General features: G+C 45.1%; 9 protein-coding genes across 9 annotated transcripts; 5 read left to right on the top strand and 4 right to left on the bottom strand.

The window, feature by feature from the left end:
• Positions 1-10: 10 nt before the first annotated feature.
• Positions 11-831, bottom strand: SERLADRAFT_472523 (uncharacterized protein; the record flags this gene model as incomplete). Its single annotated transcript, XM_007320612.1, has 3 exons — positions 11-275; positions 340-487; positions 631-831. 3 exons carry the CDS (start codon positions 761-763, stop codon positions 209-211), a joined length of 348 nt encoding a protein of 115 aa, XP_007320674.1.
• Positions 832-931: 100 nt separating this feature from the next.
• On the bottom strand, positions 932-3,394 carry SERLADRAFT_472524 (uncharacterized protein; the record flags this gene model as incomplete). Its single annotated transcript, XM_007320613.1, has 6 exons — positions 932-2,047; positions 2,105-2,148; positions 2,203-2,326; positions 2,374-2,480; positions 2,532-2,981; positions 3,044-3,394. 6 exons carry the CDS (start codon positions 3,327-3,329, stop codon positions 1,109-1,111), a joined length of 1,950 nt encoding a protein of 649 aa, XP_007320675.1.
• A 106-nt stretch (positions 3,395-3,500) lies between these two features.
• On the top strand, positions 3,501-4,828 carry SERLADRAFT_472526 (uncharacterized protein; the record flags this gene model as incomplete). Its single annotated transcript, XM_007320614.1, has 7 exons — positions 3,501-3,695; positions 3,748-3,868; positions 3,927-4,095; positions 4,142-4,204; positions 4,257-4,293; positions 4,350-4,541; positions 4,601-4,828. The coding sequence occupies 7 exons, from the start codon at positions 3,612-3,614 to the stop codon at positions 4,706-4,708; spliced, it is 774 nt and encodes a 257-aa protein (XP_007320676.1).
• Positions 4,829-5,160: 332 nt separating this feature from the next.
• SERLADRAFT_451027 (uncharacterized protein) lies at positions 5,161-9,790 on the top strand (the record flags this gene model as incomplete). Its single annotated transcript, XM_007320615.1, has 24 exons — positions 5,161-5,310; positions 5,371-5,449; positions 5,503-5,582; positions 5,636-5,746; positions 5,804-5,943; positions 6,033-6,111; positions 6,169-6,266; positions 6,322-6,482; positions 6,540-6,782; positions 6,834-7,099; positions 7,152-7,341; positions 7,396-7,602; positions 7,656-7,807; positions 7,866-7,982; positions 8,046-8,169; positions 8,225-8,388; positions 8,443-8,537; positions 8,590-8,675; positions 8,730-8,789; positions 8,858-8,914; positions 8,973-9,122; positions 9,177-9,305; positions 9,359-9,495; positions 9,549-9,790. The coding sequence occupies 24 exons, from the start codon at positions 5,161-5,163 to the stop codon at positions 9,660-9,662; spliced, it is 3,189 nt and encodes a 1,062-aa protein (XP_007320677.1).
• A 183-nt stretch (positions 9,791-9,973) lies between these two features.
• On the top strand, positions 9,974-13,140 carry SERLADRAFT_451028 (uncharacterized protein; the record flags this gene model as incomplete). The annotated part of the gene is made up of 7 exons (XM_007320616.1): positions 9,974-10,429; positions 10,481-11,048; positions 11,103-11,603; positions 11,657-12,094; positions 12,148-12,464; positions 12,519-12,783; positions 12,844-13,140. The coding sequence occupies 7 exons, from the start codon at positions 9,974-9,976 to the stop codon at positions 12,876-12,878; spliced, it is 2,580 nt and encodes an 859-aa protein (XP_007320678.1).
• Positions 13,105-14,098, bottom strand: SERLADRAFT_451029 (uncharacterized protein; the record flags this gene model as incomplete). Its single annotated transcript, XM_007320617.1, has 2 exons — positions 13,105-13,613; positions 13,678-14,098. The coding sequence occupies 2 exons, from the start codon at positions 13,733-13,735 to the stop codon at positions 13,351-13,353; spliced, it is 321 nt and encodes a 106-aa protein (XP_007320679.1).
• A 462-nt stretch (positions 14,099-14,560) lies between these two features.
• Positions 14,561-14,962, top strand: SERLADRAFT_440161 (uncharacterized protein; the record flags this gene model as incomplete). The annotated part of the gene is made up of 1 exon (XM_007320618.1): positions 14,561-14,962. One exon carries the CDS (start codon positions 14,561-14,563, stop codon positions 14,960-14,962), a length of 402 nt encoding a protein of 133 aa, XP_007320680.1.
• Positions 14,963-16,694: 1,732 nt separating this feature from the next.
• On the top strand, positions 16,695-17,308 carry SERLADRAFT_409752 (uncharacterized protein; the record flags this gene model as incomplete). Its single annotated transcript, XM_007320619.1, has 3 exons — positions 16,695-16,813; positions 16,854-16,968; positions 17,015-17,308. The coding sequence occupies 3 exons, from the start codon at positions 16,695-16,697 to the stop codon at positions 17,306-17,308; spliced, it is 528 nt and encodes a 175-aa protein (XP_007320681.1).
• A 4,477-nt stretch (positions 17,309-21,785) lies between these two features.
• Positions 21,786-24,450, bottom strand: SERLADRAFT_409753 (uncharacterized protein; the record flags this gene model as incomplete). Its single annotated transcript, XM_007320620.1, has 11 exons — positions 21,786-21,812; positions 21,882-21,976; positions 22,004-22,145; positions 22,345-22,419; positions 22,471-22,568; positions 23,009-23,125; positions 23,541-23,685; positions 23,727-23,890; positions 24,010-24,216; positions 24,262-24,336; positions 24,387-24,450. 11 exons carry the CDS (start codon positions 24,448-24,450, stop codon positions 21,786-21,788), a joined length of 1,209 nt encoding a protein of 402 aa, XP_007320682.1.
• Positions 24,451-25,973: the final 1,523 nt, after the last annotated feature.

A 25,973-nucleotide genomic window follows, 5' to 3' on the forward strand; every position in this document is an offset into this window, starting at 1 on the left:
TTCGTGTATTGTTTAAGTCGTGGCTTTCTTATTGTCAACCTCAAACGTCAAGATAAGCAAGTAGCTCAAACATGTGCGAGTGTGTAGTGTGATCATAGTATATATGGAGGTACATCGACGATGAGGCCAATCTTTGCATGGTATTGCCTAAGTTCATGGGATGGACATAAGACCAACTAACTCTCCCCTCCCGTAGTAATTGATGATTTTATGCAGCGTTACCCTCAGCAAAGTTGAGGAGGTCACTGTCACCCTGGTCGGAAACGGTCATGACACTGCAGGGGGAACATGTACTCAGATTCATCGTTCATAATCAGAATGGATGATCACAAAACTCACCCGACACGGAAGAGCTTTCCAGCAGCGGTTCCAAGAGCAACATTAGTACCAGCAAAGTGGTGCACAGTCGTCTTGGACAACATGGCGTAGTACTCGAGTTCAGACTTGCGCAGAGGTGGGCAATTTCCAGCGATCAAAACAAGTTTGGCTATTAAATTTTCCACCCATGATTTCAAAAGAAATCGGCGAGAAAACGAGGAGAAAAAACAAAGAGGCTAAATCAGCACAAGGGACCTTCTCAGCCTCACGCTCCAGTCCCCGGAGAGAGAGTTGTGCGAAAGATTAGCTTACCCTTGCCGCTGCGCATCTGCTTGAGCGCTGATTTGTACCCAAGGGAGTATTTTCCCGATTTTACAACAAGGGCAAGACGAGCCGCGATGGACTCGGTGGACTTGGTTGCCTTGGATTTTTTGGTGGGGGCCATTGGTGAATGTCGGGGTGGCTTGAGGTCGGGGAGATTGGTTACTTGCTGATACTCGATAGTATCGTTTCAGCCGCACATCGGCTTGTTTGCAGCTGTACAGTAGACTGCCATTTAGGTTCAGGCTTGGCCAAACTTCCATAAATGGCATCTTACTCCCACAGCTGCGCGGAGGTGAATTAACAAGAGGATCGGCAACCTGGTTAGAAGGAACGATATAACGCTCCAGCTCCACGTACTCGAGCACTGGAGTATATACTCTTGTAATCTACAACAGAATGTCCTACGATTACTTCTCTTACGAGAATCTAAACTCTACTAAGTACGACACCGCTGTAGTGCCATATGCTATCGACCACCAAGAGCTTTCAGTCTAGCCTCTGCAGCTCTGGCTCTCCGCTCTCGTTCAACTCTAGCTCTCATTTCGGGTGTAAGACCCATTACCCCATCTGAGCCGCCAGACGAACCTCCGAGTTTCTGCGGGCCGTTAGGGTCTTGCGGCTTCCGCTGCACCTTGGGAGGCGCAATCTGCTCCACCTTGACTTCGGGCTTTGCAGCCTCCCTTTCCTTTGCCTTTGCCTCCCTTTCTCTTATCTTTTCCTTGAGGCCTTTCCTCCTTTGCGCTTTCTTCTCCTCCCTTTCTTCTTCCATCTTCTGGCTCAAGGCGCTTGGGACGCGTGCAGCACCGAGCCAATCCCACCAGTCAGGATGCGTCGCTGCACAACGTCGAAAAACGTTTCGTGTGCCTTTCGAGCGAGCCAGATCATATGCAGTTCTCCGTGAGCCAGCCAAAAGCGGCGACGGGGTATCTGACGCATCAGAGGCTTGTGCGGCCTCCTCGTCATCTTGTCCTCCAACGGGTACCGCTATTGTAGGATCTGCATGCATATCTTCCAGCAGCCACCTTGTGAGTTCTTCCTGGCCAGACTGTGCGGCAACTTGAAGAAGGGTTGCTCGTCGATCTCCTGTCCACGACGGTATCGTCACATTAACGCTTTGGAAATGGGAGGATTCTCGATCCCAAAATGTCTTCAAGGGCTCTAGGCGGCCTTTGCTAACCATCTCCAGTAACCTTTGCCACTTCTCTCGGAATACCTCTTCTTCCTTCGTGAGGCGTGCTACTTTGGGTTTATCGGGTTCGGGCGTCGGTTCGACTGTAGGTTGTACTTTTGGTTTTGGTAGTGACGCAAGATATGCTTCGTCTTGGGCTCGAAGGGCATCTTCGGTAAGATGTGATACTTTGACCTGAGTGAGTTCTAAAAGGCAGCGCGAAAGTTCTGACTGGGTCTATCAGAATAAAATCGATGAGTATGGCGCTGAGGCGAGGTGTAAACAACTACTCACGGGACGACGAGTAGGGAATGGGAAAGTTCGCAGCCGCTCATCGCCTGTCATATCATCAGTTTCTTAGCACACCAAACCAAGATCGTGAGTGTAAGTACCTTTTTGAATGATACACCTCTCGTAGTCCAGAAAAATACGTCTATTCGAGCCGCTTGCACGTATCCAAATTAGTTCGCAATCATTGATTTCATCGGCCCATTCTTCCAAAAGGTTTCGTATATCCTGTGATACGTAAATATAAGAGAAATCAGTTAAAATGAAACACATACGTCACGCAATGCTTGCTCGCCATATCGACGAAGTTGAGCACCGGCACTCTTCGCGTTGCCTTTAGAGTTGTCGTTTACAGATTGAGATCCTCCCTGTTTCCTACGAGCTAATGGCACAATTATCACCTGCAGTCAAACGATTTTGAACCATCACGTACTAGTGTACCGATGGAACGTTTTATGCCTCAACACTTCAGTCTCGGGCTTCGGCTTGGGCGGTTTTCTCTTCGATTTGCTTTGTTCCAGAACATCTTCCTCGGCAGGTCTGCTCACCTGGACAACAGCACCTGCGAAATGTCCACCTGCAACCATGAACATAGCCCACTTCCTTCCTCCTTCCAGCCTCGTCTGCATATCTTTCACCTGGGTAAGATAAGCTGCGGCAGGGATATTCGTCGGAAACATGGTTTTGTATATGCCGATCTGGGTCGCTGGAGGGGAGTGGAACCAAGCGAGTGCAGTTTGTTGGGTACGCCGCAGGTTATACGAAGGGGAAGTAGACCTGGTCGTTTTCTTATTCTTGCTTACAAGAGCTTCTACGGCATCAGAGTCTCCGGAGGAGCTTTCATCATCGGATGAAGCAGAGCCCGATATTGAATCCTCGAGACCTAACTTGGATAAGCTCGGTGAGATGCTATTGATCGTGAAAAGGGTTTTTGATTGTGCATACCGTCAACTAACTGGGTAAATTCCGATTCCGAGACAGGGCTACCTCCAGACAAGCGTATCTTGACATTGTATCGATGCCAATCGGAACGAAAATGGGACCTCTGCTCGTTCACATCGACAAAAGCGGCACCAGTGCAGATATTGCATGCTCTTGAATTGCTGGTGGCTTGTGGTGCAGATGGCCGAACGGGTGATTCAGATCTAGGTGGTGTTTGACTGATGAGATTTCGGGGTGTCAGTGTTTGCAGCAGAGCGGGGGGGAGAGAAAAGACGTGAAAACGCTCCATGTCTGCAGGGGAATATCAATGCGATTGTACAGAACCCAATGGATGGTTATGATATTTTATTCAGCACGGTTTGCAAGCAGCGGATCCGTTGATTGTGACTGCAGTCGGAGTCAAGGTCAATGGCTGAGTCAGCTCTTGTGGTAAATACGTGGTTGTGATCCAGCAATCTACGCGAGACACGGAGATGACCGGACCAACCCTATAAGGAGACCATGATACACCTCAAGCGAACGACTGGCACTCTCAATTTACCGTAACGCATATCTGTAACCACAACTCACCATGGTCTCTGCTGAATTCTCTGATCGCCCCTTTAAAAAGCTGATTCTCTTTGATGTCGATGGTACTTTGTCGCTAGCACGGCAGGTAATTGAGAATACCTATTTCTTCCTAACTTGATGCAGAGACATTCAGATAGGCTGCATCATTTGAAATGATCGAGTTACTTCGTGCGTTGCGGAAGAAGTATGTTATAGGCTTTGTAGGTGGATCAGACCTTGTCAAGATATCAGAGCAGTTATCGGTGAACGGAAGTGACGGTATGGACTCAAAGAGATTGTTTTACTGGTCTGCACGCTCATCTAGTCCCCGCGTCAGCTATCGATGCCTTTGATTTCGGATTCGCAGAAAATGGACTGACCGCATATCGCCTGGGGAAGCCTCTCCCATCGCAATCGTTCATAAAGTACGTCGGGGAAGATCGCTACAAGAAATTGGTGAACTTCATCTTGCACTACGTTGCTGACATGGACATTCCTATCAAGCGGTAAGTTTGGAATATTACTACTCTATCTTTTACTGACTCAAAAAAGGGGTACATTTGTCGAGTTTCGCAACGGCATGATAAACGTGAGCCCCATTGGCCGTAATGCAACGTATGTTCATGTATAATTACAATGATGTAGTCTTTTTGACTCGTATTCCTAGCGTGCAAGAACGCCTCGACTTCGTAGATTACGATAAAGTAAGTGCACACAACCTGAACAACCGAAAAACGACTACTCATATATTTGTGTTCAGGAGCACCGTGTACGAGCTGCTTTTGTAGAGGTTCTCCAAGAAAAATTTGCAGACTACGGATTAACTTTCGCAATCGGAGGTCAAATTTCGTTCGATGTTTTCCCGAAAGGTTGGGACAAGACATATGCTTTGCGGCACGTCGAGGGTGAAGGCTTTGAAGAGATCCACTTTTTTGGTGATAAAACATACAAGGTATCTAAGACGATTCACGGTTTGCTCCGCGCTTGAACTAATTTATATCTATGACACAGGGAGGAAATGACTACGAGATTTTCTCAGATCCTCGTACCATTGGTCACACTGTGCAGAATCCTGCAGAGACAGCTCGCATTCTAAAAGAGCTTTTCTTTGCGTCGTGACTGAAGTAGACGATTTGTATTAGTCATTAAATCAGCATCGAAAATGTATGGGAAACAATCTGAGCATTTTCATTTTTTCTGTATACATGTACTTGAAATTTATATAAGTACAGTGTATAACTATCCCAGTCAATGTCCAATCGACACTCAGGGGGTGGCGATGACAATGGAACAAACAAGGCCACACGCGTTACATAGCACATCTTGGAACGTTGAGCCTTTTCTAAGTCGTTGCGTTGGGCGAAACCCTTTCTGCATATACCACTGCTTTCTCTGCTGCTCCGACGCGTCTTGACTACTCTTTCTTACCATTATTAGATTTTAAACCACATCTATCTCAACAATGCCCAGCCAGGAGAGCCAGCCACCAACGCGCGGGCGGTATATCTTCTCATTCCAAGGCGTTGACGCGTATAACTGACCATGTTTCTATCTGAAGGGAAGAGCGCGATATGGAAGTTGACCGTGCTGTCAAGAGACGCAAAGTAACGACTGCCGGGTCATCTAGCTCTCAGCCATCCCAGTCCCAGTCCCAGTCCCAGTCTCAACCCCAATCTCAATCTCAGTCACAGTCCTTTGCTGATGTTCTAGAACGTTTAAAAGTAAATGAAGGAGCTGGTATGAACAGTTTCTTATGGGAAGGTTTACTGCTTATCAATAAGGTTTCAGGTGCTGAAGGTGGTGCCGATTGTTGGGCACGTCCAGCCCTTCCCCCAGTCGATGAATCGAGAGACGCGCTCGGTGAGCTTGAACTCCAAAGCAGCGCGTTTTCAAACTCAACTTTGTGTTCCTAGTCTTTCAACAAATCGACGTGGAACCGTCTACCGATTTCGGCACAGGTGCAGTAATGTTGAGGATGTTTGGCGTGACCGAGGTAAATTCTTTCTTCGTCAACAAGACTCCTGACCTTTTGAACCCGTACTTTAGGCGGGACATAGCGTTCTTGCATATGTCACTGATTTCTTGCCCTATTTCTATATTGCTGTTCCACGTGGCTTCCAGAATGATGATAAAGAGGATTTCCGAAACCACATCAACGTACGTTTGCATGTTTGCTTAAAAGTCCTACCACCTAGTGTTAAATGGTCTTCATAGACTTCGCTTGGTGGTTCTTTTGTGGTAAATATTGAAAGTGTTCAGCGACGCAACCTATGGGGATACAGGGGTGACGATTGGGTAGCATTTCTCAAGCTCACCATCTGTGACCCTAAGACACTGCCAAAAGTTCGAGATAAGTATATCTCTCAGTACAGTTTTAGACACCGCCTGACTCTTATCCGTCTTGATTACGCATCTTCGAGAGAGGAGAGTGTCATTTTCAAAGCTTATTTCCCATTGGACAAGCAGTCAGTACGTTTGAAAGCAATATCCCATATGCCTTACGTTTCATGATCGATACCAAGGTATGTTAACGATTATCTTTTCAATGATGTTTATCATTATACTGCTCCTTTTCATAGGTGGTTGGCATGAATTGGATTGAAATTCCTGCTGGCAAGTATAAAATCATGCCTGATAAAGAAAAGCATTCTCAGTGTCAAGTCGAGCTGAGAGTCAGGTAAGACATTTGGCTTTGCTTATTCTTGAACTGCTTATCAAACAACTTGTTGTAGATACGATCACTTCATCTCACACGCCCCTGAAGGCAAGTGGTCCAAAGTAGCCCCCCTACGGATCCTAAGCTTTGATATCGAGTGCGCTGGCCGTAAAGGCATCTTCCCTGAACCTCAGATGGATCCGGTCATACAAATTGCAAACATGGTTACTCGCCAAGGTCAGACCGAATGATGCCTTCATGTACAAATTATATTCATTAAAATACCTCACACAGGCGATAGTCAGCCGTTCATTCGGAATATTTTCACTTTGAATTCGTGTTCTCATATCGTTGGATCTCAAGTACTTTCATTCAAGGACGAGGGCGCGATGCTACAGGCCTGGCGGGATTTCATCGAAGAGGCTGACCCAGACGTAGTGATTGGTTACAACATTTCAAATTTCGATTTTCCGTACCTTTTAGACCGAGCGAAACATCTCAAAGCAGCTAAATTTCCTTACCTAGGAAGAATAAAAAGCATGTTTTCACAACTTTTGGCTCTTTTCGTCCTTTAACATTCTATCCCAGACTCCAAAACCCAGGTAAAGGATACCCACTTCTCTTCCAAAGCCTATGGACAGCGTGATTCCAAGGAGACAGTGCTCGATGGGCGGTTACAACTTGATATTTTGCAGTTCATGCAACGGGAGCACAAACTGCGTAGCTACACGTTGAATTCTGTTTGCGCTCAATTCCTTGGCGAGCAGAAGGAGGACGTACACCACTCTGTGATTACTGAACTTCAAAATGGAACACCGGAATCTCGCCGTCGGTTAGCCGTATACTGCCTTAAGGTAATATTTGGATCACTTCGACATGCAGGGTCATATTGATGATGTAGTAAAGGATGCTTATCTTCCGCAAAGGCTCTTGGACAAACTCATGTGTTTTGTGAATTATATCGAAATGTCGCGTGTCACAGGAGTTCCATTCAACTTCCTTTTATCTCGAGGCCAGTCCATCAAAGTTCTTTCTCAGTTATTCCGCAAGGCAAATGAAGAGGGCTACGTTGTCCCTGCGCTGCTTAAAGGAGAAGGTGCATATTTTGCTGTCCGATAATCATGTTCGTGAATTTAAATGTATGCCCTAGGAACCGATGAACAGTACGAAGGTGCCACTGTAATCGAGCCGAAGAAGGGATATTATGATTCTCCAATCGCTACCTTGGATTTCAGCTCTCTGTATCCGTCAATCATGATGGCTCATAACCTATGTTATACTACCCTCCTGGACAAGACAACTATTGATCGACTACAACTCGTGAAAGACGTTGATTACATTCAAACCCCCAACAATGGTATGGCAATTGAAACGATATTGAAATAAACATCTCACATTCTTGTTCTCTAGATTTCTTCGCCACTACCTCGAGGCGAAAGGGTCTTCTACCCACTGTTCTTGAGGATCTCATTTCTGCTAGGAAGCGTGCTAAAGCAGACCTGAAGAAAGAGACCGATCCTTTTAAATGTGCAGTCCTTGACGGTCGTCAGCTTGCTCTCAAAGTGAGTTCTTCGATAATGCCTAAAAGACATCACGGATGTTTATCTCTCCTTAATTTAGATCAGTGCTAACTCTGTTTACGGTTTCACTGGAGCTACCATCGGGAAACTGCCTTGTCTTGCTATTTCGTCGAGTGTGACTTCTTATGGTCGACAGATGATCGAGAAGACGAAACAAGTGGGTTTTCGTATTATGCGCTTATAACAAGTCGCGTTCTCTGATTGGTATTTTTGTATTCAGGAGGTCGAGGCTGAGTACTGTGTAGCTAATGGCCATGATCACAATGCGGAGGTTATTTATGGTGACACAGATTCTGTCATGGTCAAATTCGGCCCTGCAGAGCTCACGAAGGTTATGGCATTGGGTATGTACGTACTCTTAATTGAAGCGTACTGATCTAAAAGCCGTCATATTTTTAGGAAGCGAGGCAGCGGATCTCGTCACCGCGAGATTCGTAAAACCGATCAAGTTGGAGTTTGAGAAAGTCTATTTTCCATACCTTCTGATTAGTAAAAAGAGGTATGCTGGTCTGTACTGGACGAAACCAGAAAAATATGATAAAATGGACTCGAAGGGAATCGAAGTAAGTCGATTACTCTATACTTCAGCATTCCTCTTAATCGTTCATAAATCGCAGACTGTTCGACGTGATAATTGTCGTCTGGTTTCCACAGTCATTGAAACGTGTCTCCATAAAATGTTAATAGACCGAGATGTCAAGGGAGCTGAAGAGTAAGTCTTTCGTGTCGACGAACTTATATAACCTTATAGTGGTTCCTTATAGCTACACAAAACGAGTCATTTCCGACTTGCTTCAGAACAAAGTAGATATGTCACAACTCGTTATAACCAAAGCCCTATCAAAAGCGGGTCAGTTCCATCGTTAAACTTTTACCGCGTCAATTCACAGACATGTATCCTCAGAATATAGTGGAAAACAGGCCCACGTCGAATTGGCTGGACGGATGAAGCAACGTGATGCTGGTACGTTGTCAGGTGGATACTCATTTTATCGACTTACCAATCCTCCACCTCCAACCCCACCCCCACAGGCTCGGCACCCGCACTGGGTGATCGTGTGGCATATGTTATTGTCAAAGGCATGAAAGGTGAATATGTTTCCTTCTTTACTTGCTGAAAATGATTTTATACAGCACTGCTTTCCAGGTGCTGCGGCATATGAGAAGTCAGAGGATCCACTTTACGTCCTTGAAAATAACATTCCTATTGATACCAAGTACTATCTGGATAACCAACTGTCAAAACCTCTTATGAGAATTTTTGAGCCTATCTTGGGCGAGAAGGCATCGTCGCTTTGTGAGTAGTATTCGCAGTTAATATTGGATGCTCCAAGAGTAATCAACGTGTCAGTATCGGGCGGTCACACAAGGAGCATACAAATCGCGACACCCACAGTCGGTGGTTTAATGAAGTTTGCCGTAAAAACTGTCACATGCTTAGGGTGTAAGACACCTTTACGGGCTAACAACAGTGTCAAAAGTAACTTTCTACACTTCATCTAATTATGACATCTGGCTTACGTGTTCGTTTAGATGGAGCAGTATGCAACAACTGTCGACCAAAGACGGCTGAACTTTATCAAAGACATGTTGGCACTGCTTCCGAAATGCAAGTTCGGTTTTCACGGCTGTGGACACAATGCCAGCGCTGTCAAGGATCTCTTCACCAGGTTAGTGATATCGTATATGCATGTAAAGGAAACTAATAAGGTTATCCTGGCAGGATGTTCTATGTTCAAGTAAAGATTGCCCTATATTCTATATGAGGAAAAAGGCGCAAAAGGATGTGGAGGATGCTGATGCTGTCCTTGAGCGTTTTGACCTGGACGCCTGGTGATAACGCTTTGCAGTGTGTCGTTTGGAAAAAGTCACCAAAAATATCATTTATATTGGGTTGGTTATGTACTCTTTTGTTTGTATCGCTACACATATTGCATTAGAAGATAATAAACACATTCAAGTTTAGTTCTCATGTTACTCGCCCCCCCTCAGTGCCAAGAATGGAGCATGTTAAGTGACTGACTGACTTGTCACTGGCTGGCTGTGACAGTACGCGTCGCGCGATGTCACGTGTATCCCCTTTGTTGAATCTAACCTCCACAAGGACGGTGACAACGCCAGCCGGCAGCACTTACAGGCTTTCTTAATATGCCTCCTACGCGCAGTCGTTCTACAAAAATTCAGGCAGAAAACCGCGACTCTGATTCTGGGGCCGATACAGAACCAGAAACACCCAGACCTCCTCGACAAGCTAGCAAAAGACGTATAAGCGAGCGTTTTAGCGACATTTATGGCCCCGATAACGATGCCAGTTTTTCATCTGATCCAGGTCGGGTTCCTCTGAAAGCTGTGAATATAAATGATGATGCTGCCGAGAAGAGGAGGAGGAGAAAAAGTAATAAGTTCGTGGTACCGGAAACCGCACAAGCTGGTCCTTCTTCCGAAGGAAACAACGTCGAACAGGACCCAGCTGAATCATCCAGAGCTGCTCAAGCAAAGCAGAAACAACAATTAACTTCTGTGGCCCCTCCACCTATCATTAACGTCCCCCTCGATGTGATGAGCTCGAACTTTGAGGAGTGGATGAAAATGGCTACAGATAATGTAAGCATACTACCATCTGCATGTTGTAACTGACATTCAACGTATGGACAGAAAATCAATGCTGCGAACTCATGGAACTTCGCGCTAATCGATTACTTTCATGACATGTCCCTACTCCGCAATAACACTGACAATTCAATCAATTTTCAGCGAGCATCATGTACCCTCGACGGTTGTGTCAAGATCTGGACAAGTCGCGTGGATAGCGTTGGTACGGAAACTGGAAAGTTGCTTAGCAATCTTGCTAATGAAGGGAGGATTACTGGCGATGACGATGAGGGGGACATGTCTGATTCTCAGGATCCTCAAGACCCTTCCCAACCACGGAGACGCAATAAAACTCATAGACCAGAATCAACGTTGGCCAAGAATGCCGCGCAACTTAGAAGCAAGAAACTGGATCTGGAGTTCAGCGTCGATCCGCTGTTCCGAAAAACCTGCGCAGATTTTGATGAAGGTGGTGCGCAGGGTCTACTTATGAACCACCTCAGTTTGGGAGTTGGGAGTGATGGTGGTATGCGAGTGGTATTCGACGCGAGTGATTCTATGGGCAAGGTCGCGGATGATGAAGAAGATTTAGAGGAACCAGAGGAAGAAATCGATCTTAGTTACATACGGAGTAAGCGGTTCCATTAATTAATATCTATTAGTCCTTTCTGACGACGCTACTTAGAGGAGTTTCTACCTAACGTCGACGTCCTCGAGGACAAGGCTATATCACACTCCCTTGCTGGATTCTCATTCTCTAAGGATAGTTTCGCATTTGATGATACTACTTTCCTTCCGGACGACAGCCACCGTGATGACGATGACGATGATTTTGGTGGTAATGATGCTCCGATGGATATCGAGGGCGGAGGTGACAACCCTGTCGAAGACTTCTTCCAAGGTGATCATGCTGTCGACGACGAATTCGGTGGAGGCGGTGTTCCAGATGAATTCAGTGGCGGTGATAACGTCTCTGTTGGCGCCGAGGGCGACCAGGATCAAGCTGGCATGCGTCCTGGAGGTTTTGTGCCCTTTGATCCCCGCAAAGCTCCCAATGAACGTGATTTGATCATGGCTATGACTGATGCCGATGCAGATGGCGGAATGATGGGCTATTTCGATCAAACCTTCCTAAAAAATTGGGCGGGCCCTGAACATTGGAAGCTCAGAAAAGCTGTTAGAAAACGTGAGTCTGGAAACTAATCTCTCGTGTACCTTTCTGATTGATAGATCTATCAGCGGACACATCTGATCCCGCAGCTCCGAAAGCTAAGCGTGAAAAGAAGGAAGCGTTCAAGATCGACTTCCTCACGCCTGCGGAAAAGGATCTCAAGGCCACCGCAAAAGAGCTATTTGCACCTGTCACTAGAGGCGCTGGTATCACTCTTCCTGCTTACAGTTCTTCCGCCAAGACTGCTTCGAAGAAGGGTAGTCGGGGTAAAAAAGCGAAGGAAGAAAAGAAAGAAAAGAGAGATGATCACACGTTACCTGATGACATGCATTTCACCAGTCGACAGCTCGTAACGTTATTCCTCAAACCCAAGTTCTCACTCAAGATGCGAGGGCAGCGGGTTCGTTATAACGAGAATGGAGACGGCGAGGTTGATGAGAATTTCTGGGCGCAAGCTGCCGCCAATCAAGCTGCAGGGCGAGTGGCCCAAGAGGACGGGGACGAAAGTGAGATCGTGTTCTTTGATCGATTGATCTTTAATTTGACTTGGATTGATCAGCTGCAGATGGGGGTGCTATTCCGTTCAATACACAGTTTTTCCACGATGATTACGATGATGGTCCAGGTTTCGACGATGTATATGGAGATGGAGAAGTCATAAGCGCTGCCAATGGCGACGCTGAGGAACAAGATCTCATTGCTGCAACTCAGGGACAAACAAGGAGAATCCGACCAGAATTGGTCAATTATGCTAAACGGGCAAAACGAGTTGACGTCAGAAAGCTCAAAGAGAACATATGGAGGGGTCTGGACATCAAAGTGCCACAAATGAAGAAGGACGACGAAGATGAAGATGAAGATGAAGACGATCAGATGGTATTTATTGTCTCGAATTTTGCTATAAATGCTCTGACTGTTGATGATTCCCAGGAGATGGATGACCCCTCTTTGACTGATCCGTCGGAAGCCCGAGTCTTCAGTTCAGTGATCTCTGGGTTACAACGATCATATCCTAGAGAGAAAATGGAAGAAATCAGCACTAGTTTCTGTTTCATCTGCCTTTTGCATCTTGCCAATGAACAGGGCCTCAAAATAAATTCAACTCCGGACGGTCAGCCCCTGGAGACAGGTATGCACGACGATGATATACCAGACGAAGGTTTGGACAAAGTGGGCGACATATGGAGTCTGAAGGCACGTAATTTTTTTTGCGTATTTGCTACGTGATAAACTGATTTGCAACCGCTATTACAGATATTCAGAGATCCCAATGCTACGCCTGCGGCATAGTACTCTATCTATATCGGGCACATACTACTGGACACATCTTCTTTATCTCATTATTTCACTATCTTCTTCCTTTTCTTGCTTGAGCGGTATCACGGCTGGTATGCAATGAATATCGATATAACCTGTTGTATGCTTATATACCACTCCCTGATGAGTGATACTTTTAGCTTCAGGATAATTGTTCACAATAATTTATATATCTGTATCAATCGACCACTGATAGCAGAATTAAAATGAGCCACAAGGAGCTAGGATTTTGTATGACCAAAGGATACATGAGACGAACTGGCATATCATATTCTTAAGATCACTGGCTATAAAATACATGGAAAAAATGAAAAGCTAGGGAAACAATCAGTAAAAATACAGAAACTAGAGCTACAGATGGTATATCTGGGTGTCGTCTAATACGCCCATATCCGAATAAGAGTAAAAATCCCCAATTCACCCCTCAAACTCTTCACCTCATACCTCAGCGCAGCCTTGCTTTCCGACCTTGCCATAAGTTTTCATAGCTCTTCTGGTATTTGGAGCTAAGCTCCAAGTATTCTTGGAACGCCCTGGGGGACAACTCGATCATGTCCGTGGTGGTGGTTCGGAATGGGAAGATGGTAAGGAGGTCTGAAGATGCAATGCGCGCTTGTGGGACATCAGAGGCGAGGAAAACGCCATCGCCAAAAAGATTGTATGTGTAAACATCAAGCCATCGGTCACGGCGGTTGTGTGAACGTGCGGCTGTGATTTTGCGATGCTCAGAAACTAGACCCAAACGATAAGAACATACACAGCAACTGCTCACCTTGAATTAGAACGACCTGGCGATGAACGACAGCGATAGCAACGGTTCCGTGATTCATGTTTTGTGAGAGATTAATTATGATGTTATATCGAGGGTGGCTATCGGATGCAGAAAAGAAAGGATACAGTGTGTAGTGGATACAGCAACGAAGAGAAACAGCAACGAAACGAACGACAGTGAACTGCGACGAGCAGGTTCTTGTTGAGTAACTGGATGTCTGCGCCTACAGAGGGTTTTAAGGCTCCATGAGACTTCTTGCTTATTGTTCTATTCCAAGCACTATGTGTGGAGGATAATAAGAAATTTCAGCAGACCAATCCTTGAGGCTTGAGGACAATAAGGCGACGCCTGCAATAGGTATGTAACCATGAGCGGGCACTGATAGCACCTGGACTAGAGAACAAAAAGAGAAGAAGAGCATCGGATGTGCGGAGCCGGACAAAGTACAATAGACTCGGACTAGTCCCACTTTGGTCAACAACAGCACCTGCCTTTTTGGGCTCACTCTTCGCAGCCCATGGGGTTGACTACGTGTAGTCTGGAGACATTTGATAGAGGGCACCCGCATCGTGTCACGCCCGTTACTGCCGAGTTGCCGTGTGCCATGTAAAGTAGATTAAAATAGCACTGTTATCTTATCTCTTACCTCAACACCAATCTGGCCATGGATGAGATGAACACAGACAAAGAACTTTACAAACAAGCCAATCCATTCATTGTTCATATAGACTGGCATTGTAGAATAGAAAACCCTACCGACATCTCAACTGACAGTGAATCAGAAGATATTCATCACACACTGATCCAAAACCAATACACAATGTGGCTCAAGAATGAATTTACTGGCAATCCTGCTCTCAAGGTTTGAGCAGTCCTGGTTTATATGAATTCCCTAGGGCTCAACCTGCCCATATTCTTCAATCTCTTAAGCTGGGGCAATCATGAATGCACACTTGATGCCAAGATTTATTATGAGCGCACTGCATTAATGGTCAGTGATGAACTTCCAAATATCATCAGGCGCTGGCACAAACCACCCCGACCCAAGGACACCCACCATGTACGCGCGAGTGGCTCCAGGACAGTCCTGCAGGACTTTGTGTTTGACTGTGTTAGCAATGTATTAGATGAAGAGCTGAGAGGCATAGAGGATTTAGCCAGATGTCCACCTGAAGATGTCTCCAAGGAGGGACTTACTAGTATTTTGATTGAAGACCTTGTCTTATGCTCCAAAGTGCAGGGTTTGGAGGGACTCCATATCTCTGGAAGCTTCTACGACACTTGACTATCACCAAGTCCCAAGAAAAGTGAAACATTAAACCAAATAGTGACCTGGTGAGTTGTGCTTCTGCATCGCATGTAAAAGCATTGTCGTCTCATTACCCTTAGGTCATCATTTCCATTTTCTTTCAAATCATGTACTTGCGCTCTCACCATCACAACTGCTGGGCCAAATTTCTCACTGTATTCCTCTGTTCTCAAGGCATTTCAGCCAAAAGCTTGGACCTACTTCATACTCTGTGTGTCACCATGAGCCACAAATGGTCTGTTCATGCTTTCACTGCTATATCATTGAATCAGATGGATAAGGTATGAGAGCTTGTGAGGAAGATGCCTTTTGTCATTTCACATGACAATCTCAATGTCACATTCCATGTCTACTCTCAAAGGATTGATAACTAGAACTACTTTGATAGTGGGATATAGGGCAGTAGGACGTAAGACTCCACTAAATATTGAGGAAATATACAGCCTTGAACAAGCCAGTGCACCTTCACGCCAAGCTCACAACATTCATTGTGTCCTCCAATACCTTATCCACTCACCTGACTTCCAACTCCAGCTCTATAAACAATGCAATAATCCCATTTTTGGTGCACCACCTCCAGTCCGTCAGCTTCCAACTGGACTGGCTTTTATTACAGAACAGTATATGCTTGGTACTGTCCATATAGAGGAGGCCAGTTATGATGGCAACAACAAGCTTCTGGTAGAATGGTTTAAACAGCTCGGCTTACATTTGGACGAGCAGCAGCAGAAGACAGGACTAGAGAGAGTCATACCATGGGTTGGAAATCAGCTAACTGTTGAATGCCTGTGGGGCCTCTATTGATTCCGTGCATGCAACCACAACACCTTTGACCGAATGGATTGGATCATCCCAATCTTTGGGTGGTTCCATCTACAAATGGCCTTTGTCAACTTGTTACACAAGCAATACTTAGGCACGACTGCAGGCCAAGGACTTATGCACACTTTCACCTTGCTTGAAAGAAAAGGCCTTGGGGCTGTTCAGACACGAGGACCATTCCACCAGCATCTTCATGATGTCATCCATCATGTTGCTGAGGCCCACTTTTACACTTGTTGGCTGGTGGCGGGCAACATCAATCATTTACAAGACCTCCGTCACAGAAACTCAAAGCAATGGCTGAGACCATCATTCACCAACTTTCCTCGAGTGATGCACTCCATGAAACCAGCGTCAAACCTACCAGCCAACTGTAACAACCAAGAGTTTGTATACTCTGGCACACAACTCAAACAGGCTATAGTGAAGTGAGTGGGAGTGGTTACCCCTTATGATAGGACCGAGTTAGTTGTGGGTAAACAACAGGAGGACTTGCTGAGGAGTCTCCTTGATCTATTGGGGTATATATACTACTACAGGTTGTTTGTACATGTGTACTGTACAGTTGATGGAGGCAGTGGCTGATGATGTCATGGGGCACAGCTCGTGTGACCAGCTCCACTGTGTGAGATACTTGTATCTCAAAATAAAGAAAAGGCAGTGCAGTGCAAGAAGTGGAGTTTGAACAATAATGGAAAGTGCCGCATGGCACAGGGTGTGAAAACTACAAAAGAAAGTTGAAGAGGAGAATGAAATTAAAGGTCCGAAAATTGTGTTATTGTAACACCAACAGGACCATGTATTTACCCAGGCTGTCATGTGGAACCGCAATGTTTTATGATACATCAACCTTAGTGAAGCGATTCAGTCCGGTGATGTCGGTATTATGCAAAACAACCTCCCACACATATTGTTTTGTTTTTCTGGAGGTGGTAACTCAAAATATACCATTGAAATTCTGGAGCTCCTTCGTTCAATTCACCATGAGTGGCCACCTAAAGTCAGGTAAGCTTTGTGTTTGTTTGCCATTTCATTTTGCTTATAGCAACACTGATAGAGACTTTGTGATGGAGCATTGCTGGTTGATGAATACCACCAGGCACCCACACACGTTCCTACCTATTGACAAGGGCAAGGAGCACAACATCAAGGCATTCAGGGTGAGCAAATGAAACTACGTCCCTTAAGCTTTCAATTGCAATGCAGACAACATTTGCTACTCACGGAGTCCATGGGACATGGATGCTCATGAAGTCACAAGCTCCAGCTCTCCCAACCATGCAAGCCATTTGCAAACATCTCAAAAAGCAAATCTGGCCCCTACATCAAGGAATTTCTCACACCGAGCCCAGCAAAGAGAAGAATCTCAAGCAGCTGTCCATCGCTTACACCACCTCTCAAATTTGCATTGAAAAGGAGGATGCAACACCAAAACAAGCACAGACAAAATTCAAGACTTTGTTACAAATAGCGCCCTCAATCTTCTTACTAACAAAATGATCGGCAAATGGTGGAACAATCGGGACTATATATGAGCTACAGGGGAAACTTGGTAGATAAATGTAACTACAATAAATGTACCTATGAAATCTGTGATTGTAAGGGAATGAACACCAATTTTTACATACCAGAGTCTTGCATGTCTGATGTCCAGAGCGAGAACTTGTCCGAGTGTCAAATCCTTGTAGCTCTCCTCTGCGAGAGTTTTCCCTTAGCAATTACATAATGAATCCTTGTAAGTGTTGAATTCTTGTAGCTCTCCTCTGAGGGAGTATTGAGTTCAGCAGTAATGGGAGACTAACATATAATGATTCTACAAATGGCAAAGACATAGTATCTACATTACAACATATCCAGCACACTCACAAGTGCCTTTGCTTCCCGTTCTAGTGTCGTCCAAAAGTTGGCAATCAATCTTGCAAAGTGTGAGTGGGCGGCAATCTTGTAGAACAAAGCAGTGTGAATGGAGAGGCAATGGGAGTGCATGTGGTTGGAGTGGCTTGCCAGTTTGTATAGGAGTGCAGCACAATGTGAGGTGAGGCTTCAAACTGCGTTGCCGACTCTAGCTTAAGCTGGAACCTGCAGATGATATAAGAAAAGTTACAATGTACATATAAAGGAAAGACTTACTGAGAAAGGCCAGGTAATGCCACATTCTCCTTCTGGCTGGTGCGAGGTATCTGTGTCTCTACTTTTTTCACCTGGACCTCCTCATTTGCGTGGGGCTTTCAGACTGCATTAGTAGCCTGCCTTTTTGCTTGCCTCTTTTCCACCATAGCAGCCTCACACTGCTCCGTATATTTCTCATCCACACCCACCATCAACTCAACTATCTCCTCTCCATATTGATCCGGAAAGGGCCATGCGGATGGCAGCTCAGCACACATCTCCTCAACACTTTTCCACTGGCGGTTTGATGCAATTGAAGTGAGAGTGGAGTCTGGGAGGATGGCCTAACAGGTAAATGAGCAGTAGGGGAAGTTGCGCTTGTATTCATTGATGCACCAACGGCGCAACACATTTTTGGTGGAGTGAAGAAGTTCATGCGTGCAGTGTGCAGGTCCTTATGGTCCATTACCCATTTGCATGGGTTTTTTGCCGCAATTGTTGGTTTTGGGACTAGGAGTGTTGTCTGAGAGAGATGAGATGACAGAGACAGGACTTGAAGGAGGAGATTGTGAGAGTGTTGCATGCTGGGGGTTGATCATTGGTGTGTAGTTATTGCAACAAGGACTGGTAGGAGCTAAGAATAAGAAGATTAAGCAGTTGTGGGTGAATGAAATAGCCATGAGGCTTACCTGAGTGACCCAGCAGATTGTCAAAATGCTTGTCGGAAATAAGGTGTCAACAATGTTTTGTTCCAATCTGCTCACACATTGTAACAACCAAGAGTTAGTTACTCTGGCGCACAACTCAGACAAGCAAAAAAGTAATGAGAGGGAGTGGTTACCCCTTATGATAGGACCAAGTTAGTTGTGGGTAAACAACAGGAGGACTTGCTGAGGAGTCTCCTGGATTTATTGAGGTTTTTTTATATACTACTACAGTGTGTTTGTACTTATGTATTATACAGTTGATGAAAGCAGTGGCTGATGATGTCATGGGGCCCAGCCCGTGTGACTAGCTCCACTGCGTGAGAGACTTGTAGCTAAAATAAGGAAAAAAGGCAGTGCGGTGTCGATGATGAGAACTGCTGTTAGAAAACCACACACAAAAACAAACTAACACACAATCCTCCCAGATTCCACGGAACTTGTTTATGGGCTTTGCCTCCTAGAACAGTGGAGTGGTCTGGTTGTTTGTGGGGTGGTACGTATAAAGATCCTTCAAAGTAAAACCCAGAGATGTATGAGTGTGGGTTTTGAGGAGGAGGGATAGTTGAATTTATAGAAGATAGGGGCTTAGTGACGAGTATAGATGAGCACTACCTTGCTAATTGTAGCACAAGGTAGGTTTGAGAACGACAAGGATAACAAGGTGACAAGGTTCCCAGTGATAGCAGGCTCCTGACGCACAAATTGTAGTGCTCAGAAGGACTCTAATCGAAAGGGATAACAATGACTTCAAAAGTGGGAAGTGACAATGACAGCAATTAACAGTGGTAGCAGTGGGAAGTGTTGTGACCACACTGGATCACAAGTAGTAGAGTAGTGAACTTGAGAGTAGAGAAGACGTCTGGATTGGAGTTCTTGTTGTTTTTACAAGGTAAAATACAGGGGTTTATATAGTAAAAGAAAAGTAGGCTATGCACAGTATAGCTGTGCAAAAAGAATGAGAAAGAATATGAAGGAAGGAATGTACGCTGACAAATCCTGCGTAGGTAGTACAGGATAAGATTGTCAAAAAAAGGAAAAGAAAGGGATAGAACAATAAATGCTGTGAGTAATGTCACAGGTTTGTACAGCCATAAAGTAAAGTCCAATAGCAAAAAGAGAGCAGGAAAATCATGATGTCATGGGAAGATGCAGTAAAAAAAAGGGCAAGGCAAAACACTATCAGTATCAACACAGTTCCTTTATTGTCAGTCAGGCATTCTAAAAAATATGTGTCCATAAAAATGATTCAAAAATCAAAAATAATCGCACTGTAAATGAATGTTCTGCTGAAAAAAAAGAAACTGGAGCCACCGGTCCACCACCTAGTCTAAATCCGACAGTTCCATGGCCTTACCAATGGACTGGTTGTGTTGGACCACCTGATCAAACGAGGGAGGGAGAGGAGTAGTTCCAATTTGGAACAAGTGAGTCCCAGGCAGCGTGTGGTAGGTGTAGCTGTAGCAAAGACGATGGACAAAAGATAAGTGTACCCAAGTGAATGGGACAGCGATGAACATGGGCGACGCAAGGGGATGAACCTTCTCCAGTTCAAAAATTACCCACCCACGCTCCAACCAGGCAAGATGAGCGACCAATGTTTTGATAGTATATGATGGCAGATCGACGTCATGAAGATGGACCTGTTGCCCTATTTGGACCGGCCGCCGGGGCTTTGCTGATATCAGCAGTGGCACGTGGTAGTCAACGGATCAGTGACGGAAGCGGATAGGAAGTGGTGACATCAGAAATGGTGGGGGTGCAAATAAGATGAGGAGGAGGAGGGTAGAGGTGACGAAGAAGTGGATTAGAATGGGGATCCAGAAACGACTGTCAGGTGAGAATAAAAAGGAGAGAAAGGGGCCCATGGTGGGGCTAGGCAAAGGAAGGGGAGTAAGGGAAACAACAAAAGTGAGGGCGCAATGCAATGTGTAGCCAGTGGCGACGCAAAAATTTGCCAAAATGCCGAAACACAGAAAGTACCGAATGGAAAAGCAAAGGTGAGCGTGACTGGATTGCCTAATAGAGGTGGTGCTGATCAGCCACAAGTTCGAAAAAGGCAATATTAATTACTATTCCATGTGGCACTGTGCCTGTGTGGCGCAAAGGCAAGTCTTTTTGAATATTCGCTTCGTTATTGACACCTGTCCATGCTACCAATCAACTTTGGTGCATGACAGCGGTGCGAGAAAGTGGAGTTTGAACAAAAAAAGGAAAGTGCTGCATGGCACAGTGTGTGAAAACTACAGTAGAAAGTTTTAAAGAGGAGAATGAAAAATTAAAGGTCCGAAAATCTTGTATCGTAACACGCATTGCAAGCTCAACTGTTTTCTTGTATTGATGCTCTGTATGTAATATTTCTAGGTCAGTATCCTGACTTTCTTCCCTCTCACACTCTTCTTCTGACATTGGTTCCTTTTTCACAGCCATACCAACACCTATTCAACAGAAAACTGATGCCTCAGCAAGCAGGATGGCACGGCCCTGAATGGAAACCAGGCAGGCAGCACGGCTTGCTTGTTGGAGCCAAATGGTGAGGGATGATGGTACACCAAGTTGGATTACCAGCTCAATATCAGGTATGTCCAATCCCTGTGCATGTATCAACAATGCTGCCCTTGCTTATTGCTGACTACTCACTATACGCCCCACCTCAGTCACCACCATCATCCTGACTTTACCCTTGCAAAACTGGCTCATTGTTACAACCAAAGTTTTTATACTCTGGCGCACAACTCAGACAAAGCTTTAGAGGAAGTGAGTGGGAGTGATTACCCTTTGGATAGGACCGAGTTTGTTGTGGACTCGCTGAGGAGTCTCCTTGATCTATTGGGGTATATATACTACTACAGGTTGTTTGTACATATGTACTGTACAGTTGATGGAGGCAGTGGCTGATGATGTCATGGGGCACAGCCCATGTGTCCAGCTCCACTGCATGAGATACTTGTAGCTAAAAATAAGAAAAAGCAGTGCAGCACGAGAAGGTGGAGTTTGAACAAAATGGAAAGTGCTGCATGGCACAGGGTGTGAAAACTACAGAAGAAAGTTAAAGAGGAGAATGAAATTTAAAGGTCCTAAAATTGTGTATTGTAACACTCGTAACATTTTTTTTGGTCCATGTAGATTGTCATGAGTTGAGGAAATCAACCTGGTCCTTCAAACTAGGAGGTAAGAACCTTCTCAAATGTCTACAGGCTGGCTTCCTGTGAGTCATTAACTGAGTTAACAAAGACAAGGGTCCTAGGCATGTCACTCACATGCTCAACTCTGCTCATGAGGAAGTCTAGCGCAGGGTAATACAAAGATCTGGGGATGACCTCCACTTCGGGTGTGATATTAGGTCTGTCATTGCCTAAATTGAGGTGGAACAATCACTGACTATTGATATGTAGCTGTTTGTGAATGTTGGCAAGAACATCTGGTGTCATGGTGGCAGAGGTGGCATAGATAGGTATGCCGAGTGGTACAAATGATTGAAGCTGGCTAAGCTTTGAATACGCAGGGCAAAAATCACCTCCCCACTGCAAAACGCAATGGGCTTCGTCAATTACAAAGCCCAGCATTTGTTTTTGATAGGTTCATGAGCATAGCAAGTCCTTAAATCTTGGATTACTGATCACCATCTCAGGGGAGGCAAAAATAACACGGAATCTTAGTGCTTTGAGTTCCTGGTCAAGTTTTGAATGGATGGCGTAGTCAATGAATGATACGGAGACTGACCTTGTGTAAGTCATGACTGTATGTATCCTCATTCACAACTGTTGACAAAACTTCCCAACGAAGGAACTGCTGTGACTTAGTTTGACGTGAGACAGTCATGTTAGTGAGAAATTGAAGGTAGCATACCTGTGCTTCTTCTAAAGCTTTCAGTGGTGATATAACAACAGTTAGGTGGTCTGTATGAATGAAAGATGGGATAATGAAAGGCAGTGTCTTGCCTGCACCTGTGCCCGCAATCACAATACAATCCAGGCCTAGACAGAAAGCCTTGGAGGTGTCTAACTGCCATGTATAAGGAACTCGGGAGTTGCATCGTTGAAAAACTTTGTCTGCCATGGTTGTGCGTGTACTCTTGGATGGGTATTTAGGGGATTTGGCATGGGCCTGAGCCAAATTGGCATACAACTGAGCCTTGACACCGTCATGAGACAAACTACGCAACTCAGTTGTCGGCATTGGATTGCATTAACCCGTACTAAATACAAATTTTGGCTATCTACCTATGCCAACAAATCATGATGACACTAGTAGATTATTTTATTTCACTCCTGCCTTATTTAGACGCTTGTTCAACCCAAAATGGCCAGTTGGCATGATAGTGTGACTCGATGGGGTGTCCTCATACAAATGTCTCCAGACATTTTGGGTAACACTGTGCGCACACCACCTAGGTTACCCGATGTATAAGCCTTGTAAGACTGGGTGGTCACATGTGTCATCCAGTATTGTAAGGCTCTATGTCCGAAGTCAGCCAGCACCAGGGCTAAAACCAGTCCCACATCTGCAAATTGCCTTTGGGTTACTGTGCAGTTCGGCGGCGGCATCTTTAGCTTCAGTTGCAGCGCCGACACCTCCAAGATCTTATCAACTCCCTCAACGCACCACACTGTCAGCCACTTGCTACCTCATTGTCTCTCGCTCATCCACTCTGCCTCGTTGTCTTGCTTGTCCACAATCTGCCTTGCTGTCTCATCAGTTGCTTGTCATGTCTCGTCCTCCAACATCCTTTAAGGTCAATCTAGGTGTTCTTAAGTTGGTGATGCGGGGTAAGCCATTCCATTTACTCTCAATTTTTTCAATAACAAAACAAGTGTTAAGCTAATCTAGTTGTAGGAGGCATAGAACACAAATCTAAAGGGTGAATCATTTCTTTGTCTCCTTTCCACCCGCACTCTATGTAAATCCATTGAACTGACAAAAGTTCATCATGTCAGTAGCATTGCCTGGGTTGAGTTCTGCTAGCATTCGGTTGAGCTCTGCAGTAAAATTAGGCGTGATGCTGTTGCTGTTGAACAGTGCTTGTTCATCTGCAAAGGAAGTGTGCTCAAACCAGTGGATGTGCTGACAGAGGCTGCAGGAGAGTTGGTATAAGCCACAGGCACCTGGGTAGACGATGTAGGCATGTTGATGGAAGCTCCAGTGGCAGCTGTGCCAACAATCTGTTGAGTATTTGCAGCAGCGCTAGGGTCAGGCAAGTAATTTTCTTCATCACTGTTCGCCATCTCTGTGTTCTTATACATTCTTCTAGAGCTGCTCCTTCCCCCTGCTGTGAACCCAATTCAGTTTGTTTTGTGCCTTTGTCAGATTGCTCTCAACGGCGTGGCTCAATCAACTCTCCACTATTGAGTTTTTCCACCCGCTCTTGGGTCATCTGCTTATACTCACTTTCACTGAGCTGTCTCCAGTGAATCTCCCCAGATTCCCATTTGTGCAAGAGCATTTCTAAATCTGGAAGGCCACTTGATACTTCACTGAGGTTTGCAAAAGGAATATGTTCGGGCCAGCCCTCAATGACAATCTGGTAGCACTGTATAATGTTCCTCCAATAGTTTTTCCAGTGCATCTTTGCCTTTGGGTCATCGGTTATGACTCCTAAGAAAAGTAAGCCCAAAATTATGTTTTTGGTGTTAAACTTACTTAGCTGCTGATTTATTAGTTCTCGGATCTTTGACCGGAGTTCTGAAACTCGCTGCTGATGGTTTTTAGCAGCACCTATGATAAGATTACTGACAACAAACAAGGGGAACTATGATGAGCCTCACCTTGTATCCCTTGCGTAGCAAAGCCTTCCATCTTACTGATCAGGTGCTGGTGGTCAATATTCATAGCGGATGGCATAAAATTTTCCACCCCCTCTGTATTAAAAGCAATCCCTTGGAGAGGCAGCTCTGTTGTTCGTCTTGCTGTGTACAGCATGGACTCAGCATCAGCACCAGTGCATAATTGTAGGCTAGTACATCTGTCAATCTTGCTCTTATCGAAGTCCAAAGGCCAGTTGCTTTTGTCTTGCGGTACTCCGAGTATTCACTAGCTAACATTTTCTTTTCATCTTCTGATAGTTCATAATATGTGGTGCGGTATTTTTTTATGAGCTCCTGCAGGGCTATAGGACCTTTAAGTCCTGTGAACAAGATGTAAGCATGCAAACATACATAATAACAGTACAACATTACTTACGTTTCTCTTTGTCAATTTCTTGGTTTTTTTTTTGCAACAGAACCCATTCCAAGCACTAGCTTTTGAATGTTTACACTGTAGCCTTGTATGCCCCATATAACGCTCCTTTCTGATGTAGCGAACACTTTTACTATGCATTTCTGCTATCTTCATAGTCACATTGTCAATCCACTTCCAGGCTTTGTTGAGGTCTCTTTGAAGATTTTGGAACTTATCACATCATTTCAGCAGGATTTTGGCCCGTGCTTCTTTGCTCAGCAATACCTTGGGACAAATGCGTGCCAAGCCCTGGACACATTGTGTGCATTGTTTTACACTATAGAAGGACTGCAAGACCATAGTTTGACGTGGAGACAGCGGTGAGTTGGTTTTATCCTTTGAATGCTTATACAAAAACCCCAACTCTTAATATTCCAAAACTGACAGGGTCATTTCTTGCGGTCTTTTAGGAGGCACACACTAAATGGTTCTAGTGGACCGAAAAGATTGCATTCTGCCATTTTGAAATATGTTAAAGAGTGCAAGGTTCTACGCTAAGTACAAGGTCAGCCAAAAATGTAGGTACCTACTGTTCATAAGAAAAATATACTAAAGACGTAAAAGAAGCATACAACTGAAAGCGCTACCCCAAGGATCAATAATGCTTTTACTATATTCCACACCGCAGATCTCTGGTGCTGTGCAACAACAAACTGTGTCCCTCAAATGTCTGCCAGAAGAGCCCTAGACAAGTTAGATGCCTGTTCATAGTTGAATCCCCATGTTGGAGATCTTAGCACAGCTTCCCATCAACTGCTTCGGATGGATGTCACAAACTTGTGAAGCTTCGGCAAAATTTCATCCCCCAAGCCAAACCAATCAAGGACCATGTCCGTACTGGGACCCACACTAATAAGCAGTAGTTGAGGCCCTTCTACTTGACTGTTGCACTCCAATGATACAGTGGAAGTGGGTTCACTTCTTGGAACTGTCAGCTGAATAACTTTCTTTGACAGGCCAATGTTGGTGTGACGTTGCTGGCAAATGTGGGATGTAGGATTTGTCCATGGCATCATGTGAGGTCTCATGTTAGCTGCACTGCGCACTGCAGCTGATGAGGTTATAGGCTCTGTACCAATAGCGCTGAGCTCCAAATGTAATTGCTGTTACAATTGATGTACCAGCACCTACTT

This window comes from Serpula lacrymans (assembly GCF_000218685.1).
Source record: "Serpula lacrymans var. lacrymans S7.9 unplaced genomic scaffold SERLAscaffold_10, whole genome shotgun sequence".
Lineage (NCBI taxonomy): Eukaryota > Fungi > Basidiomycota > Agaricomycetes > Boletales > Serpulaceae > Serpula > Serpula lacrymans.